Source organism: Monopterus albus, unplaced genomic scaffold, assembly GCF_001952655.1.
Source record: "Monopterus albus unplaced genomic scaffold, M_albus_1.0 scaffold270.1, whole genome shotgun sequence".
NCBI classification, from domain to species: Eukaryota; Metazoa; Chordata; class Actinopteri; order Synbranchiformes; family Synbranchidae; genus Monopterus; species Monopterus albus.
Genome location: NW_018128150.1, coordinates 1,386,966 through 1,404,558, shown reverse-complemented (window position 1 = coordinate 1,404,558; position 17,593 = coordinate 1,386,966). Strand labels below are relative to the sequence as shown.

The window sequence follows — 17,593 nt, the reverse complement described above, 5'->3', positions numbered from 1 at the left end:
AAACAGGTTTCAAGTAATGTCAATTAAATAAATTATGTAATGGGAAATGAGTGATTTCATAAATATTCACCGCCTTGAAGTCAGTGTGTAGAAGATGCACCTTTGGCTACAATCACAGCGCTGCGTCTGTGGATAGGTCTCAATCAGGCTTGCACATCTGGACACTGCAATTTTACTCCATTCTTCTTTGCAAAAACTGCTCAACCTCTGCCAGGTTGTGCAGAGATAGGACGTGAACAGCCCTTTTCAAGTCCAGCCACAAATTCTATATTGGACTTGAGGTCTGGGCTTTGATTCGGCCACTCTCCCATAAAGCTTTGACTGGTGAAGAACCCGGGCAACAGTTGTTGTATGCAGAGTCTCTCCCATCTCAGCTGCTGATGCTTGTAACTCCTTCAGAGTATTCATAGGTGTCTTGGTGGCCTCTCTCACTAGTCTCCTTCTTGCACGGTCACTCAGCTTGTGAGAACAGCCTGATCTAGGTAGATTTAGACATGCGCTATATTCCTTCCATTTCTTGATGATGGATTTAACTGAACTCTGGGGGATGTTCAGTGCCTTGGAAATGTTTTTGTATCCATCCCCTGACTTATACTTTTCAATAACCTTTTCTCTGAGTTGCTTGGAGTGTTCTTCTGTCTTCATGGTGTAATGGTAGCCAGGAATACTGATTAACCAGTGACTGGACCTTCCAGACACAGGTGTCTTTATACTACAGTCACTCGAGACACATTCACTGCCCTCTGGTGATCCCCATTTCACTAGTTGTGAGACTACTAGCACCACTTGGCTGGACTTATGTTGAGTTAGGTCAGTCATTTTAAAGGGGGTGAATATTTATGTAATCACTTATTTCGCATTATGTAATTGACATTACGTTGTAGAAACCTGTTTTCACTTTCACATTAAAGAGAGGTTTTTTTTGTTTTGTTTTTTTGTTTGTCAAAAAGCCAAAATATATTGACCATGATTGATTTATAAAATAAATAAAAGGGTAAAACATCCAAGGGTGTAAATACCTTTTATAAGCACAGTGTGCTGGTAATAGCAGCAGGTAATGGTGATAGAAAAAATGTTGCAAATTTTGCAAATTTCAGTAGATGCTAGAGCAACACACTACACAGTGCTTATGGGATGCCTGAGCATATACACTATATTGCCAAAAGTATTCGCTCACCTGCCTTCACATGCACATGAACTTGAGTAACAACCGATTCTTAATCCATAGGGTTTAATATGATGTTGGCCCACCCTTTGCAGTTATAACAGCTTCAGCTCTTCTGGGAAGGCTGTCCATAAGGTTTAGGAGTGTGTTAATGGGAATTTTTGACCGTTCTTCCAGAAGCGCATTTGTGAGGTCAGACACTGATGTTGGATGAGAAGGCCTGGATCACAATCTCCGCTCTGATTCATCCCAAAGGTGTTCTATCGGGTTGAGGTCAGGACTCTGAGCAGGCCAGTCAAGTTCTTCCACACCAAACTCACTCATCCATGTCTTTATGGACCTTGCTTTGTGCACTGGTGCACAGTCATGTTAGAATAGGAAGGGGCCAAGCCCAGCTCCTGAAAAACACCCCCACATCATAATCCTTCCTCCACCAAACTTTACACTTGGCACAATGCAGTCAGACAAGTACCGTTCTGGCAACTGCCAAACCCAGACTCGTCCATGGGATTGCCAGACAGAGAAGCGTGATTCATCACTCCAGAGAACACGTCTCCACCTCTCTAGAGTCCAGTGGCAGCGTGCTTTACACCGCTGCATCCGATGCTTTGGTGATGTAAGGCTCGGATGCAGCTGCTCGACCATGGAACCCCATTCCATGAAACTCTCTACACACTGTTCTTGAGCTAATCTGAAGGCCACATGAAGTTTGGAGGTCTGTAGCTATTGACTCTGTGGTTGAGTGGCTGTCATTCCCAGTGGCTTCCACTTTGTTATAATACCACTGTGGAATATTTAGTAGCGAGGAAATTTCCCAACTGCACAGGTGGCATCCTATCACGTTACCATGCTGGAGTTCACTGAGCTCCTGAGAGCAACCCATTCTTTCACAGATGTTTGTAGACGTGGTCTGCATGCCTAGGTGTTTGATTATATACAGCTGTAACCATGGAAGTGGTTGGGACACCTGTGGTTTGCATGTTCTACCTGTGTCTGCGTGGGCTCTCTCCAGATCCTCCCACAGTCCAAAGACATGCAGCTTAGGTTGATTGGTGACTCTAAATTGCTCATAGGAGTGGTTGTGTATCTAGCCACAGGGGTTTCACATGAGTGACTTTTGTGCCAGTCCCAAGCCCGGATAAATACAGAGGGTTGTGTCAGGAAGGGCATCCAGTGTAAAACCATGCCAAATTACTCATGCGAATTGGATTCGCTGTGGCGACCCCTAACAGGAGCAGCCAGTAGTAGTAGTAGATTTTTGAACATTAATGTGAAATACTCAAATTGCTATTTTTCAGCAGTTGAAGTTAAATAAAGTGTTTGGTACATTTGTGTCTTATTTGATGTGGGTTTTATAATTGAACATTTTATAAACATTTTGTGTTGCCTGTGTTTACAACTCAGCAGTCAACACTACCAGCAAGGAGTACAGTGATGTATGTTATACTCTGCAAGGGGAGCCTCCACATTTTCAGCTCTGCCTCTGATGCAGCTAATTACTCCATTACTAATAAGAATGAAATATTTAACAGCTTTCCATATCAGCAGTTTCAAAATTGCTTTACAGTGGCCAAAGGCAACATATAAAAAGGAAGTAGTGTCCGTTGCAGGACCTGAGGAGGCCAAACCATCAAACTGGCATAGATCAGAGAAGATGTGACACCAGAGTATATATGCTGTTAATAAAATTACTATTGATCTCATGTCAGAGCATTTCCTCTTGTAAAAGAACACACTGCACATCATGTACATCTCTGTAACTGAGTACAATGTGCACGGAGCACACACTGCTAATGATACAAGATGTAATGGCAGATTGCCTTGTCCACTGTAATTAGGAAAACTGAGAGATGTTTGCTGTAAGAGGTGACAGGTGCATACACTGCAGGGCTAACCGCAATCGCTTAACCTTTACACACATTGACTAACTGAAAAATTAAGTCCTACAGATTTTATTTCAGGCTTTATTGAGAAAACGGTGGTCTTGGCAAGCTGATGTTACACAGCCACAAAATACTGTGTTTTTTATCCGTTCTCTCCAACCTTCACCAAGGTGCATATATCTAAAGTGAAACAAGATTACACAGTTTACAAGTTGTAAACTTTGCAATGTAATCATGTTCTGCAAATGTCTAAAACAACATTACAGCTTGGTTACATAGCTTTACATATGAATGGTGCTGTACAATGTGGATTACAATCCTTTAAAGCATACGTCTTAAAGAATAATGAACTAATTTGACAAACTATTTCCATTGCATGTGTGTACAATATGATCTAAAACACTGATCAGAGAAAACCGTGTATTTTCTCACCCACAGTAACCAGTGACTGCTGTTACCAGTCAATGCAAAACAAACTGAACATTAAAGCATTAGTGAAATATGGAGACACTGATAAATGAACAGTCTTTAATAATCTATTAATAATCACTTTTTACCAAATTCACACAGTTGTCATCTTTCTGGCTTTGACGTCAGTCCATGAATTCACCACCCAGCTTGCTTCAGCTGCAGTGGCTACTATAAGCCATTTTTCTTAAGCATGGGCCATATGCAAGTCAGTGTAACAAGATCACTGTTGATCCTCTGTTCCAAATCTTAAGCTCCCACAGGGAAGTGAGTGAAATTATACATACATTTGAAGTTATACATGTAATTATGTTATGAAACAGTCTCATTTTGACCTTTGAGAAATATTTAAAAGACTTTAAAATCAATTCAGTTCAGTCACAGACAAAACAAGGCCTGATGTGACCTGGTTTAAGTGTTGCTGAAACCAAGAGTACAACACATTGCTAAATGTAGATGACACCAGTAAAACAAAATACACTGTTTTAGGCCTTGATTATCTCAATTTCTTATTCTGTGCATTGGGATGAAATGCTGACTAATGCCATAAGTCAAATACTGCCACATACGAAACATGCAGCACAAAATGCACACATTTCAACTGAAGTCCCATCAAAAGCTTTTCCACATTGTCAAGCAAACAAGCAACCATTTCTGGTTCACATGGCAACATTCCCATGCACATGTACAGATTAGGGTGCTTGTGAAATTACACAACACAACCTAACTGCTGTCACTGTGACTTCATAACTAGAACCACGCCAGATGTAGCTGGATGATGACAGAGCAGATGAGAATAACAGAAAGAAAGCAGGCAGGAGAGAGAGCAAGAGAGCATATGAATAGAGAAAGACTGAAGCAGGGAGACAAAAGAGTGGGCAAATGAAGGCTGGTGGCTCACCTTCACTAACACACTTCATCCAGCACATCCTCCTGGTTAATAAATAGATTTTACAGAAAATGGAAAGGTAAAAATTGCAACCTGACTGCTGTCCATCTACCACAGAGTTACATTTTTTCCAGAAACACATCACCTCACAGCTCAAGTAGAAACTTGATCAGGCTCAAATGGCATCTTCAGGTGAGGGCGTGTACTCCTCTGGTGACTGGCTATGTGGTGGGGAAGGGAGGGACTGCTGAGAAGGAGAAGGACCCATGGAAGTAAGCGGGAATCCATCAGGTGGAGGGGGCCGCATGGGGGGTACATAGTGAGGGCAAGGAGCGGGTTGAAGAGGAGGTCCAAGGGGAGGGAAGCGAGAAGGGAACATTATTCCTCGGGGTGGAGGAGCCCACACTGGAGGGAAAAGAGGAGAGTTAAATTTATATTGCTGACATTTAGAGATACAATGGCAAAAGATGTGAAGATTGCTGTTACTGCTTACTAGGCATCATAGGAGGACCCCCAGGTCCCTTTGGTGGGTAGAAATCAGGAGGGGGTGGGCCACCCATCCATGAATGTGCTTCAGGGGGACTCCTTCGTTCACCGGGACCAGACTGATGAAAGAGATAAAGACTAATGTTACGGAGACTCTAGTGGCTGGGCAACAATAAATCCCATTCTAAAAGCCAGTTTCTTCTCTCTTAGAATTAGCTCAGTAGACATGCTGTCTGACCACAGAGCAATGATTTTAATACCTGGTCTCATCAACTGCACTGAACTCTGAATGAAAAGTCAGCTGTCACAGAGAGGCGGGAGATGTGATGTTGTTTAAAATGGGGATAAGGGTGCATCTTTTCAGAATGTCTCTCCAGGGAGACTTTTATAGTGTTGCACTTGATTGTTCACAAACAGCTATGAAACTATTAAAAAGACAGAGACTTGAAGAGTGAGGAACAATGCCTGGCTCCTCTCATCTCAGCACAGCTGACCAATCACAGCCTTATGTGGCTGTGAATGTCCAATTGTAAGTTCTAAACCATTACAGAAACAGTGGGACACAGACATCCTTGATCAGACATTAGAAAGGGATGTATGTGTGCTGGCGGTACATATATACACCCTACAGAGATTTAACTGAATGGTTTACTTTTAAGGGTTAAAAAAACAAAAAAAAAAAACCTAACATTTCTATTTACAAGACATAGTGTAACATCTAGCACAGGCAATTGCACTGTGGACTACTCTTGGGACTCTGACATGATGGAAAGATTGCCTTGTTGCCATGTACCAAACTCTCTAAGACAACAGAATGCCAGGAAATGCAACAAAGGCAGGGCAGTTAGAATTTTTTTTCTCCTTGCTCTCTCACATGCACATATTGGTCTTACTATGGTAGTGAGAACACTCATTGACATAATGTATTCCCTTGCCATAACCTAACATCACAACAAAGATTAAACCTGATTCTAACCTTACCAAACAGTCCTTCACAGTTGTGAGAACCAGCCAAAATGTCCTCACAGTGATGGTATCCAAGTAAAATTTGGCCACACAACCACAGAAAGACATGCACATGCACACACAGTTCTCCTACCTCACTATGTTCCAGTTCACCTGGTCCAAAGCTGTTTTCTCTATGCGCACCATCTGCATTGACAAAACATTTAGTAGTAGTCTTCATTGGACCTGCATTCACATACTTTATAAGTGAATATATTTGGGAGATACCCATCTGCAGTGCTAATGTTATAGATGGAAACATAATGAAGGGTGAGCTGCTGTACAGAACCCAGTGACTCACCTGTCATGTCTTTAGGGAGGGGAGCTCCTGGTGGAGCAGCAGAAGTGACACCCCTGGGATGAGGAAGACGTGGGCCGGGTGGGAGACAGCCAGGAGGAGGCAAAAGGCCCAGTGCTCCTGGAGGAGGTGGAGGTCTCCTGTACATAGGCCCTCCTGGTTCAGAGAACAGGTAGCCTATAAGAGAGAGAAAGAATACACTTCCATATGTGAAAATGTATCAATAATATATTAACAACTACTTCCAAAGCTGTAAATAAGTCAAACAACAAATGTCAAACATTAATAATTAGAGTCAAAGTAGTTACAAAGTAAAGTCTGAGTGTCTAAAGTTGGATGCATTTGTGCTTAAAAGAATGAGAAAAACTGAAATTCATTTTTCTTTAACGTTTAGGTGTAAAGACTGTGTAGCTTAAATTGTGTTTTCATGTAGACTGTCCATTTTACAATCATGTATGATCTGATACAAACACATCACAGAGCTTAATAGTCAACTGAAATTTCCAGTGTCAAAACTCAAAATGCATTCAACTCTATAGCACATACATGCACTGTCAACATGCAATCAGCATTCACATACACACTATAACACAAGTGTAACAAATAACCTTAACAATGGCTAGGATCTGGTTCTGTGCATGCTGATTCACCGCCATGGCAACAGGGCCATAATTAATGTTACAATCTACACCTGTGCACTGACTGATGCACGTCATAATTTCAGCTGTGAAAAAGGCTTTTTGGTTTGTTACAGTGGCTGCGTCCGAAACCGCCTACTACCATACTTATACCATGGTTGGATTTTGCAGTGTGCATACGATGGACACTTCACTATCCCATGATGCCCCGGGAGAGGAGTTATCCAACGAAGAAGACGCTGCTATGAAAACGTATGTCACATGATGTATCAACATGGCGGATGTAGTACGTCCGAATCTCATTCATACTACCAGGCTTCATACTATACAGTACCTACTGTTTTAACGGTCAGTAAGTAGGTACTTCATCTCTTTCAGTACGTACTGTCACAGTATGCGGTTTCGGACGCAGCCAATGTCCCTTAGAACATACAGGAAGTACTGGGTTACAGTCCAAGTTTTTTAAATGCATCAGTTAACATGATGAATAGTTTATGACCCAGCAGTAATCCAGTGGTGCAATGTGCACATATCTCCCCATGAGAGTGAGGACAAAAAAAAAACTTATGGTCCTTACTGTAGTCTCAAGGTTGATTCTCACTTTGATGTGCAAGGGCAGAAATTGTTTTCATCTTTGTAACCATAAGCCAGTGCAAGAGCAATTTTTAAAATTTAGGTCAGTGTGAATAAACTACAGTTTTTCCCTAAAACATAAATCATAAAAATAATAGTAGTTATTTAAATTGTATAATATGCACATGAAAATGCAGGTAAAATCACCTTTATGTTAAAACTTTTGAGCAGTTACCTTCTTAGTTCTGGGGCAAACAGAGGAAATAAACTTATTTCTGTTTGTTAAATATTATCTAAATCTCAATCCTCACTATGTTTAGGCTCTGCGGGCATCTATCAGAACTTTCTCATTCTGTGTCTTTCTCTCTCTTGCTTCCACACACACACACACACACACACACACACACACACCTGGAGGTCCTATGGGTCCAGGAGGGCCAGGGGGTTCTGGTGGGGGTCCCCTGCGATCTCTTTCCCATATAGGAGAGTTTGAGCCACTGTCTGAATGAGGACCACCACTCCGCTCCAAGTCACCTTGGCCACCTGGGGGCTCTGCTGGACCACAGAACACTGTGGAGGAAAGGACCAAGGAAAAGACAAAGGAGTTTTTCACCATGGACTTTCCAGCACACCAACAGCATGCCAGCATACAGACCATGCTTGGACAGATGTTTCACCATCTACAGTTCATCATGCCATCTATAGCCAGCTCATTGCCAACACACTGCTTGTGTTTGTTTGCAAGTCTACTGTATGTAAACTAAAGTGAAAGTTCTGTATTCCTAATCAGCTAAAGCTAGTGACACAGGAAATAAGGAGAGTGTTGGTTGTACCTAAAACAACATTCTATGTGGTCTTATTTGGTTTGATGTGCAGCTGCTGTATATTTGTGGAGTGTGGATCTTTGTGTGTATGCGTGTGTGCATACTTCTGGGAGACAATCTAGCAGGAGGCCCATCCATTAGTGTAGGAGGGGACAGGAAAGGTCTGGTTTCAGATGTTGGTCGACCCAGAGGAGAAGGACCGTATGGTGACCTTTCAGCTGGGTGCGAAGGAGAGTTTGGTGAGTGCAAACTCAAGGAAATGCGGCCCGCTCTTTCCAGGACAGGGTTCATCAGCCAACTGGATACACTGTTTAGCTCAGTAATGAACGTTTGGTGTGTGTGCTCTAACCTCGAAAAGGCAGTGGTCGAGCCAGACTCTTCAAGGCATAGGGATCTTTATCAAGGGCATCTAGTTTAAACTGTGTGTCTGTCAGCCTGTGAACACACCAAAGTCAACAGTATCACAGGTACTTTCTGGACCTGATTATGTAATGTTTTTGTACAACTATCTAACAAACACATTTAAAAAAAAAAAAAAAAAGACCTCAACTTCTCAAACATTTCTACTGAATTCATACAGTAAAGCTCTTAATTTCTGCTCACTTCTGTCGAAGGAGGGCATTCTCTCTCCTGATGTCTGCTAGTTCTCTCTCTGCTGCTCGGGCTGCCAGCTAGAAGATTAAGTCCAGATAAGTAACATAGCATGATGTAAGTGCATAGATCCAGTCAAGATCAGGTTGCTTAAATAATGTTAGGATACATTTTACTACAGCTCTCATGACATTGCAGAAGAAGAAATGATCACAAAATCCAGTTTGTGTCCCTAGATACAATGTCATATTATGTTTGTGTTTGCTGCAGTGACAGTCAGGAAATGTGGAAGCATACAGTTGACCAGCTGACATCTGTTAGGCTACAGAGAAGGGATAATATAAACACTGTTCTCTCACATGTTTTTGAAGTTTTACTAACCCAGTTATTGTGAGCCTTCTTCTCATGCGCTGATATTTGGGTTTGGTAAGAATGTTTGGTTTTATCCAGCTCCTCCTGCACCTCTTCTGCTCGTTGTCTGAAGAAACACAATGACTATGTATGTTTAGGGAAGGCTTACCAAACGCCATCATGATATTACATATTGCTAATATGTTTAGTAATAGTTTGCACAAGTAGCTACCTGTAATTGTTGAGTTCCTCCATGGCCAATGCAATGTTTTTGTCTGCTTTATGTAACTTCTCTTCTTTTTGCAGGCGTTCCTTCTCCTCGACTGTCAGCAGTCTACAAACACACACATCAGCATCCTCATTGGTTTTCTAAATTGTTCAGTTACTACAGCTACACTCAAACCTATTCAAAGATGTGTCAATACCTGTGCAACTTGAGCTCATTCTCCTGGTACATTTCTGTCATAATCTGGAGTTTCTGTTGTAACCGCTGGACCTGAATAAAATGATTCATTCAAATGTAAATTAACACAGGAGACCAATATAACAAAACATCATACTAATACACAGTCAAGGCCAACTACCTGATCTGTGTAGTGCTCAGCATCTGACTGCAGAGATAATTTCTCATTCTCCAGCTCCTTAATGCTCACTAAAGGGAAAACAGTGCACAGAGTGGCACAAAGATGCAAAGATTACATCAGTAATGTGTATGTTTGATAAGTTCTAGAAACTGTTGTTTATATGTCACAAAACATTATTGTGTCCAGTGTTACACTCTGTCTGGCTTTTTTGTTCTATATCAGTCCTGGTAAGACAGACATCAGTCTGTAGTTTACTCACTTTGCAGGTCTTCTTTAGCTTTAACTTCATCATTCAGTTTGGCAAATACTCTGTCCTTCTCCTCATCTACTGATTTCAGGTCTGCATTCAACTACATATGAAAACAAACAGAACATAACAGGAGGTGTCCAGTAAACTGCGTGATACATTTAATCTCACTGAGTGATGTTAGTTTCTGTCCAAGTCCAAGAATTTTTGTGAAGTACTACCGTTTACCTTGGCAGCATAAATGAGCTTCTGGACTTTCTGGAGTTGGCCTTGTGTGTCCATTATGTCTGTTCTTCCATTCTTATCTCCCTTTCCTGCTGTCCCACTGGACACCTCCTTCTCTCCTCCTTCCCCACCCTCCTCTTCCTCCAGGTCTGAATCCCAAGCCTTCATTCTCAGCAGGCGGTCTGTCAGGGACTGAAGGTGTACAAATATTTGGATTTGACCTAATATACTGCACAAGCTAATCATGTCAACCAACTACTTTTTACTCACTATACACATTTGATAACTTTAGCTACTAGTTACTTTTCAAACTGAGATTAATTAAACAAAATAAAGTATAATCATAAAATCTATTGATCCCTGGTGGAAAATTCACAAGCTACCCAGCAGTATGTAAAGTACTTCCAAATACAAGCATATAACACAGTTAACATTAGCTCTACCTTTACCAGCTGTAGCTTTAAATGTACACAATAATACATCAATAATTATAGCTCAATAATATGATATACATTAATGTAAACTGTGCCATTCTGCATGAGTACTTTTAGTTTTGGTACTTTACGTATATTTTATGCTAATACTTTTGTTCATTTATTAAAGTAACATTTTCAACACAGACCTTTACTTATAACAAAGTATTTTTACACCGTGGTATTACTACTTTTACTTAATTAAACAATTTGAGTAATTCTTCCACTACAGCTTCACAGAGTCACCAGATCTCAATCCCACTGAACACCTATGGGAGATTTTGGAGCGATGTGTTAGACAGCATCTCCTCCACCATCATCAAAACAACAAATGAGGGAGTATCTTTTGGAAGAACGGTGTTCATCCCTCCAGTAGAGTTCTGAGACTTGGAGAGTTAATGCCAAGGAGCACTGAAGCTGTTCTGGTGGCAGATGGTGGCCCAGCACATTACTGAGACACGTAATGCTGGTTTGTCCTTTCATTTGTCACCATCTATACAATAATTTGCTATAATATTCTGTAATGAACACTAGAACAAACCATTATACGCTCATCCTTATTGGCCACATCCTGCTGCATCCCACTGTGGGCAACTTCACACCTCCTCATGTCCGCCTCCAACTCACTCACTCTTTCTGCCCATCCCTCCACCTGTTGCCTCAACTGCAGAGAAGAGACAAGCAGGAAGATGAAATGATGATTGGGGGACGGCAAAGATACAAAATATGCCAAGAACAGATCATTTTTTCACAATTCTGTGCACATGGGTTCACAAATAAAACCATGAATCAAGTCCAGTATGTAGTAGTCTAGTAAAACATTTGTTTCAGTTATAGGTGCTTGGGTGGGTGTGTGTGCACAGAATCCTACCTGAGCATTGCTCTCCTGTAGCAGTGTGCTCTCTTCTCCGGCTGTTTCCAGATTCCTCTGTAGTCTATCGCTGTTCATTTTGTATACTTTCAGAGTAGTTTGTGCCTAAAGATAGTTAGGCAGACAGCAAAAATGTCACATGAAACACAGAGAGACATGGGAGATGGAAAAAAGAAGTGGCAGGATGGACAGAAAGCAGAAGAGGATAGGTAAGGAGGACTGCACCTGTTCTTCCTGTGACTGCAGGGCTTTGGTTTCTTCTTCGAATGTTTTCATGCTCTCCTCAAGCACTGTTATCTGTAGAGAGAACACAAAAATGTCACTGAGTTATTATTACACTGCAACATATTGTCCATTAGCACAGTTAACTAGACTTTCATAGTACTGTTGATAGTGATGCGGTTATTCTTACCCTCCTCTCTTGCTCCGTCCGATGTTTTCTTTGCCGATCCAGTTGATCCTTCAGCTCTTCTAGGTCCCTCTCCAGCTCAGTTTTATCATGTTCCAACTGCTTGGCTTTGACCTGGAGAACAAAAAACCAAGACATCTTCAGAAAACTTTAAATCTATATTTCATATTGCTACAGGATATTTTCAAGATTGTTTTTTAGCATTTCTTTATTTTCACCTCCAGATGTTCTGTCTTTTGAGTTTGGGCTAAGACACCACTGTCCCTCAGTGAGTCCTCCAGCTCATCATACTGCAGATGACATATAGAAATAAATATGATGTGAACAGGACTCATAACAGCCATGACAAAAATGCATTTCATACGAATATAAAACTATGTTCAAAGTTATCTGCAATTAATTGTAATGAGAGTTTCTGTTTTTTTATCACAGCTCAGATAATATGCATAAAACTGCATCTTTTATTTCAGATGCTTTATAATCCATATAAATCAACACATATTACACTAATCTGGCTATAGTTGAAAAGACCCATTGTTGTGTATGAGACAGACCACCTGTCTAACCAGCAGTCAGTCAGCATTGGCACCAGTACCAACCTCTTGTTGACATCTACTGAGCGTCTCAAGGACTTGACACTTATCATCCAGTAGCTGTGCAACCTGCTCAGCCATCCACTGCTCTTTATCTGAAAAACAGGGAACACAAAGCTTATAAAACACAAACATTTACATCAGGTTTTTTTTTTGTCCAATTGTCTAACCCTAACCCTTTTACCATGGTCCTAACTGTTATTTCCTAGAAATGCACTTATCGATGAGAAGGGATTGGAAATCCTGGTCAAATTTAGAAGCACGACAGCCCACATCACACACGCAGTGGCACAGACTGAAAGCATAGTGTGTACAGTGTGCAGAATTTTGTGTGCACCTTGAATGAGGCTCATGCTCAAGACTGCAACAGGCGTGTTTACTTGTGCATTGGAAACGCTTGTCGTACAAACAGCATACAGACAAGTCTATAGAAACACCTTGGAGAAGGGGAAACTATGTCCAAATCTCCAACAAACAGTAAACCAATGAGGGAATTAATGGCTAGACTTGAAATCCATGTGCAGTGCCTATAAAAAGTATTCACCCCCTTGCAATGTTTTACCCTTTTATTGGTTTTATAAAGCAGTCATGGTCAATTTAATTTGGCTTTTTTGACAAAAAAAAAATTACAAAAAAACCCTCTTTAATGTGAAAGTGAAAACAGGTTTCTACAACGTAATGACAATTAAATAAAAATATGTAATGTGAAATAAGGGACTGCATAAATATTTACCCCCTTTAAAATGACTGTGACTGACCTAACTCAACAGAGGTCCAGCCAACTGGTGCTAGTAGTCTCACAATTAGTGAAATGGGGATCACCAGAGTGCAGTGAATGTGTCTCAAGTGACTGCAGTATAAAGACACCTGTGTCTGGAATATTCAGTCACTTGTTAATCAGTATTCCTGGCTACCATTACACCATGAAGACAAAAGGACACTCCAAGCAACTCTGGTGATCCTCATTTCATGAAAGAGTAAAGAGTGAGAGAACAAGAGAAAATATTAAACTTTAATTGCAATGTTTTATTTTTATTAAAAGTTCATTTTTCATAAAAGTAACAAAAATGTCTGTGTATGCTGTCAAGTAAAGTTCTTAAAAAAGACAAGGCAAGGCAAAAAATCCAGTAGCTGTGCAACCTGCTCAGCCATCCACTGCTCTTTATCTGAAAAACAGGGAACACAAAGCTTATAAAACACAAACATTTACATCAGGTTTTTTTTTTGTCCAATTGTCTAACCCTAACCCTTTTACCATGGTCCTAACTGTTATTTCCTAGAAATGCACTTATCGATGAGAAGGGATTGGAAATCCTGGTCAAATTTAGAAGCACGACAGCCCACATCACACACGCAGTGGCACAGACTGAAAGCATAGTGTGTACAGTGTGCAGAATTTTGTGTGCACCTTGAATGAGGCTCATGCTCAAGACTGCAACAGGCGTGTTTACTTGTGCATTGGAAACGCTTGTCGTACAAACAGCATACAGACAAGTCTATAGAAACACCTTGGAGAAGGGGAAACTATGTCCAAATCTCCAACAAACAGTAAACCAATGAGGGAATTAATGGCTAGACTTGAAATCCATGTGCAGTGCCTATAAAAAGTATTCACCCCCTTGCAATGTTTTACCCTTTTATTGGTTTTATAAAGCAGTCATGGTCAATTTAATTTGGCTTTTTTGACAAAAAAAAAATTACAAAAAAACCCTCTTTAATGTGAAAGTGAAAACAGGTTTCTACAACGTAATGACAATTAAATAAAAATATGTAATGTGAAATAAGGGACTGCATAAATATTTACCCCCTTTAAAATGACTGTGACTGACCTAACTCAACAGAGGTCCAGCCAACTGGTGCTAGTAGTCTCACAATTAGTGAAATGGGGATCACCAGAGTGCAGTGAATGTGTCTCAAGTGACTGCAGTATAAAGACACCTGTGTCTGGAATATTCAGTCACTTGTTAATCAGTATTCCTGGCTACCATTACACCATGAAGACAAAAGGACACTCCAAGCAACTCTGGTGATCCTCATTTCATGAAAGAGTAAAGAGTGAGAGAACAAGAGAAAATATTAAACTTTAATTGCAATGTTTTATTTTTATTAAAAGTTCATTTTTCTATTAAAAATTCATTTTTCATAAAAGTAACAAAAATGTCTGTGTATGCTGTCAAGTAAAGTTCTTAAAAAAGACAAGGCAAGGCAAAAATCAAAATTGGCAGGTCAGACTTTAAAACAAAAAAAACAGAAATCGAAATTTGACAACAAAATTGCAGTTGATGGATCTCTATTAGAGATTTTACTTTTATTCTCTGTAAAACACTTTGTAAATCCTGTTTCAGAAATCTGCTCTTTAAATAATGTTTATTATATTATTAATCAAATAATTTTTCAGCTATTTCTAAAATATTTTTGCTTTATGGTGATGAGAGGGCCCTTAAACTGGCAGTGATTAGCAATGTGCTAGTTTTGAAAATATGACAATAAGAAATATGTAGTGAGGACTTACTTCGATACATTCTGCTTTTGACCTATAAGGAAATAAGAAGAAAACAATGAGGCTAAACAGTCATTGGACTGGTGGCTTGATATATGGGCTGATGTCAAACACCAAAGGAACAAGTGTGATATTTTTGTGTCTCTGTTTGAACCAAGCAACCTACTACAAACTCAAATACTGTGAATTTATGAAAATGTTGTGATGCTGATGTTATACTCACAGAGCTGTAACATCTACAGGTGAACAACAGCACAGTCACTAACCCCACCAGACTGGATATGATGACTGGTTCCCATGGCAACCCATATAGGTCTGGCCCAGGTCTGAAGTCATCAGGCAGCGCTGAGACCACCTGGAGGGAAAAGGAGGTCACAGTCTTTAAAATGAGTTGTGTGATCCCTTATTAGCCAATAAACTTAGGGCAGAACAAAACTTAGTTCACTTCTTTTTAAATAAGTGGACTGTAGCGCACTGGACTCATGGAGAAGATCGGCATCTTAGTACTTCATATTACACTACAATTTCTACTCAGTATATATATATATATATACATATATATATATAATGAAATCTCTTTTTCAGTAATTGTTTTAATATTTAGGACTGAATTTATCCAGCTTCACCTGGCTCTCAAAACATGTGTTTTTGTCATTAAGCACAACAGTTTTAAACTCCAGCTGCTTCATTAAGGTAGTATGTTTTTTAAATTTTTATATAGGCAAATAGTTTTATTCCCTTTTCCAGTAATTATAACAAGTGACTGCCAAATGTAGACTGTTAATACACCAGCCAAGTAGTTACAGCTTTGATTGTTTACTACACATTAAGATCTGTAATGCACCCTAGTAAATACTAGTAGCACACAGATGTGCTGCAGGAGAAACCAACAGCTGCCATCTTTTAGCGAAAGAAAAATTAGAAATAGCATAAAAACAGCACAAAACTTGATAAGCAATTGACGTTACTAACTAGCTGAGTGTTACCAGCTAACCATGTCAACCATTACAAACACAATAAATCTCAAAATAGTCTATCAGCATTGGTATGACACATGCAGTCCAAACTGGCGGGTACAAAACAGAACACGCCGTTTGGAATAATGTGACAGTCCGTTACGTTGTTTGAGCTGTGAATGCTAGTTAGGAAATGCTAACGAAACCTGCCACATAACATACATCCTTCACTTTCTCCACAGCGATACTGTAGTAAGCTTCCGCCGTCGAATGGAAGTCGACCCCTTTCCTGGCCAACTGGTCAGTTACCGGATGTTCCGTCATGTCCGAATTATTTCATTTGGTTGATATTTTAGTTACAATTTCTGTTATATCGACATTAGAAGCAGAAACTCGTCGTCAACCTGCCTAGCGGCGATTTCACATCCTACAATGACGCTCAGAGCCAGCCGCGCTGAACTCCCCCGTTTGGGGGGGGGGGGGGATGTTGATATCTCCCCGCAAATCCCTGGTAACGACCCTAATTGTTTATAGCTACTTCAGAACGCGCTAAAACGCACATATGATGTTTATAAAAAAAAATAGAAACAACTCATATACATTGCTTTTGCAATGTAAGTTTGTGTAAATGGTATTGCACCCCCGCTGATGTTAATGGTTCATTCGCAACGTCACCAATTGCACGAAGCCACACTGCCACATCGGGAGTGTTTTCAAAGTGACACGAAGTGAAACAGGTGTTACTAAACTACACAGCCTAAAGTATTCTTAATTTCGTTTTTGATGATTTTCTGAGTGTGCTAACTAATGTAATTTTCTCAGACTTAACACATAGTTATGGATTTACGCAAAAGTCTTTATTTTCGAGAAGAGTGTGCCCATGTTTCACCTTTGATGTACAGCTACACAGGCTAATAGGCTAACAAGCTGGTCTGTGTAGGACAGGTGAATTCTCATTCTGAGCAGTAACATTGCAATCAAAGGTTATATACTCACCGAACTGGCCTCATTTTCGTCCATTTGACACTCGAGAATAGCTAACCCTCTATAATAATTTAAAACAATTTGCCTTTACAGCAGTGATGATCGCCGGCTGGCTCAGCCTGTGTAATGGACCCACCAACACTGGTGAATGTGAGTGATGTTGACAGAGCCAAGACAAATGCCAAATTGACACTTGAGACGTTAAGCTGAATGCCAGAGGGTGAGGCAGGTCAACATATCACAAATACAGTGTCTTAAAGAACTAGGCCTTGCAGTTTGTATACATAGCCTAGATAAAAGAACAGGAGCTCTCAAGAACAGTAGGCTATAGCTCAGTCAGCTGTTGTCCAGGGGAGCCAGTGTTGCTCATATAAAGTGATCTGTTAAGAGCATTTCCATTTATACCTCAGAGCCTAGGTTTCCTGAAAAAACGTTAAAACGAGGTCAGGCTGGACCCATCTTAGATTTTACCAAATGTAAATAGGCCTGATCAGAATCAACCCGATTATGCTCAGTCTTTGCAATATAGAACAGGTAATGAGCATGATACAAACATTATCATTTCATCCCTCATATATAT

At 40.3% G+C, this 17,593-nt stretch overlaps 1 protein-coding gene across 4 annotated transcripts in view; it reads right to left on the bottom strand.

Annotated features, from left to right (window-relative positions):
* Nucleotides 1–3,562: 3,562 nt before the first annotated feature.
* The window catches only part of mia2 (MIA SH3 domain ER export factor 2), a 22,715-nt gene continuing 8,684 nt past the window's right edge, over nt 3,563–17,593 (bottom strand). For 2 of the 4 annotated variants that reach the window (XM_020621924.1, XM_020621923.1), the window contains 22 exons: nt 15,297–15,428; nt 15,086–15,107; nt 12,580–12,668; nt 12,199–12,270; nt 11,984–12,094; nt 11,797–11,868; nt 11,572–11,676; nt 11,242–11,364; nt 10,231–10,419; nt 10,015–10,105; nt 9,756–9,823; nt 9,597–9,667; nt 9,404–9,505; nt 9,202–9,298; nt 8,833–8,900; nt 8,579–8,664; nt 8,334–8,447; nt 7,817–7,975; nt 6,198–6,371; nt 5,991–6,043; nt 4,899–5,010; nt 3,563–4,810 (listed from right to left, as the gene is read on the bottom strand). In XM_020621924.1, the coding sequence (XP_020477580.1) occupies nt 4,581–4,810; nt 4,899–5,010; nt 5,991–6,043; nt 6,198–6,371; nt 7,817–7,975; nt 8,334–8,447; nt 8,579–8,664; nt 8,833–8,900; nt 9,202–9,298; nt 9,404–9,505; nt 9,597–9,667; nt 9,756–9,823; nt 10,015–10,105; nt 10,231–10,419; nt 11,242–11,364; nt 11,572–11,676; nt 11,797–11,868; nt 11,984–12,094; nt 12,199–12,270; nt 12,580–12,668; nt 15,086–15,107; nt 15,297–15,428 (2,340 nt within the window). In that variant the 3' untranslated portion in view covers nt 3,563–4,580. Of the gene's footprint in view, nt 4,811–4,898; nt 5,011–5,990; nt 6,044–6,197; nt 6,372–7,816; nt 7,976–8,333; nt 8,448–8,578; nt 8,665–8,832; nt 8,901–9,201; nt 9,299–9,403; nt 9,506–9,596; nt 9,668–9,755; nt 9,824–10,014; nt 10,106–10,230; nt 10,420–11,241; nt 11,365–11,571; nt 11,677–11,796; nt 11,869–11,983; nt 12,095–12,198; nt 12,271–12,579; nt 12,669–15,085; nt 15,108–15,296; nt 15,429–16,251; nt 16,477–17,025; nt 17,175–17,593 lie in introns of those variants that run through there. The other 2 variants (XM_020621926.1, XM_020621925.1) reach the window with 2 other exon arrangements.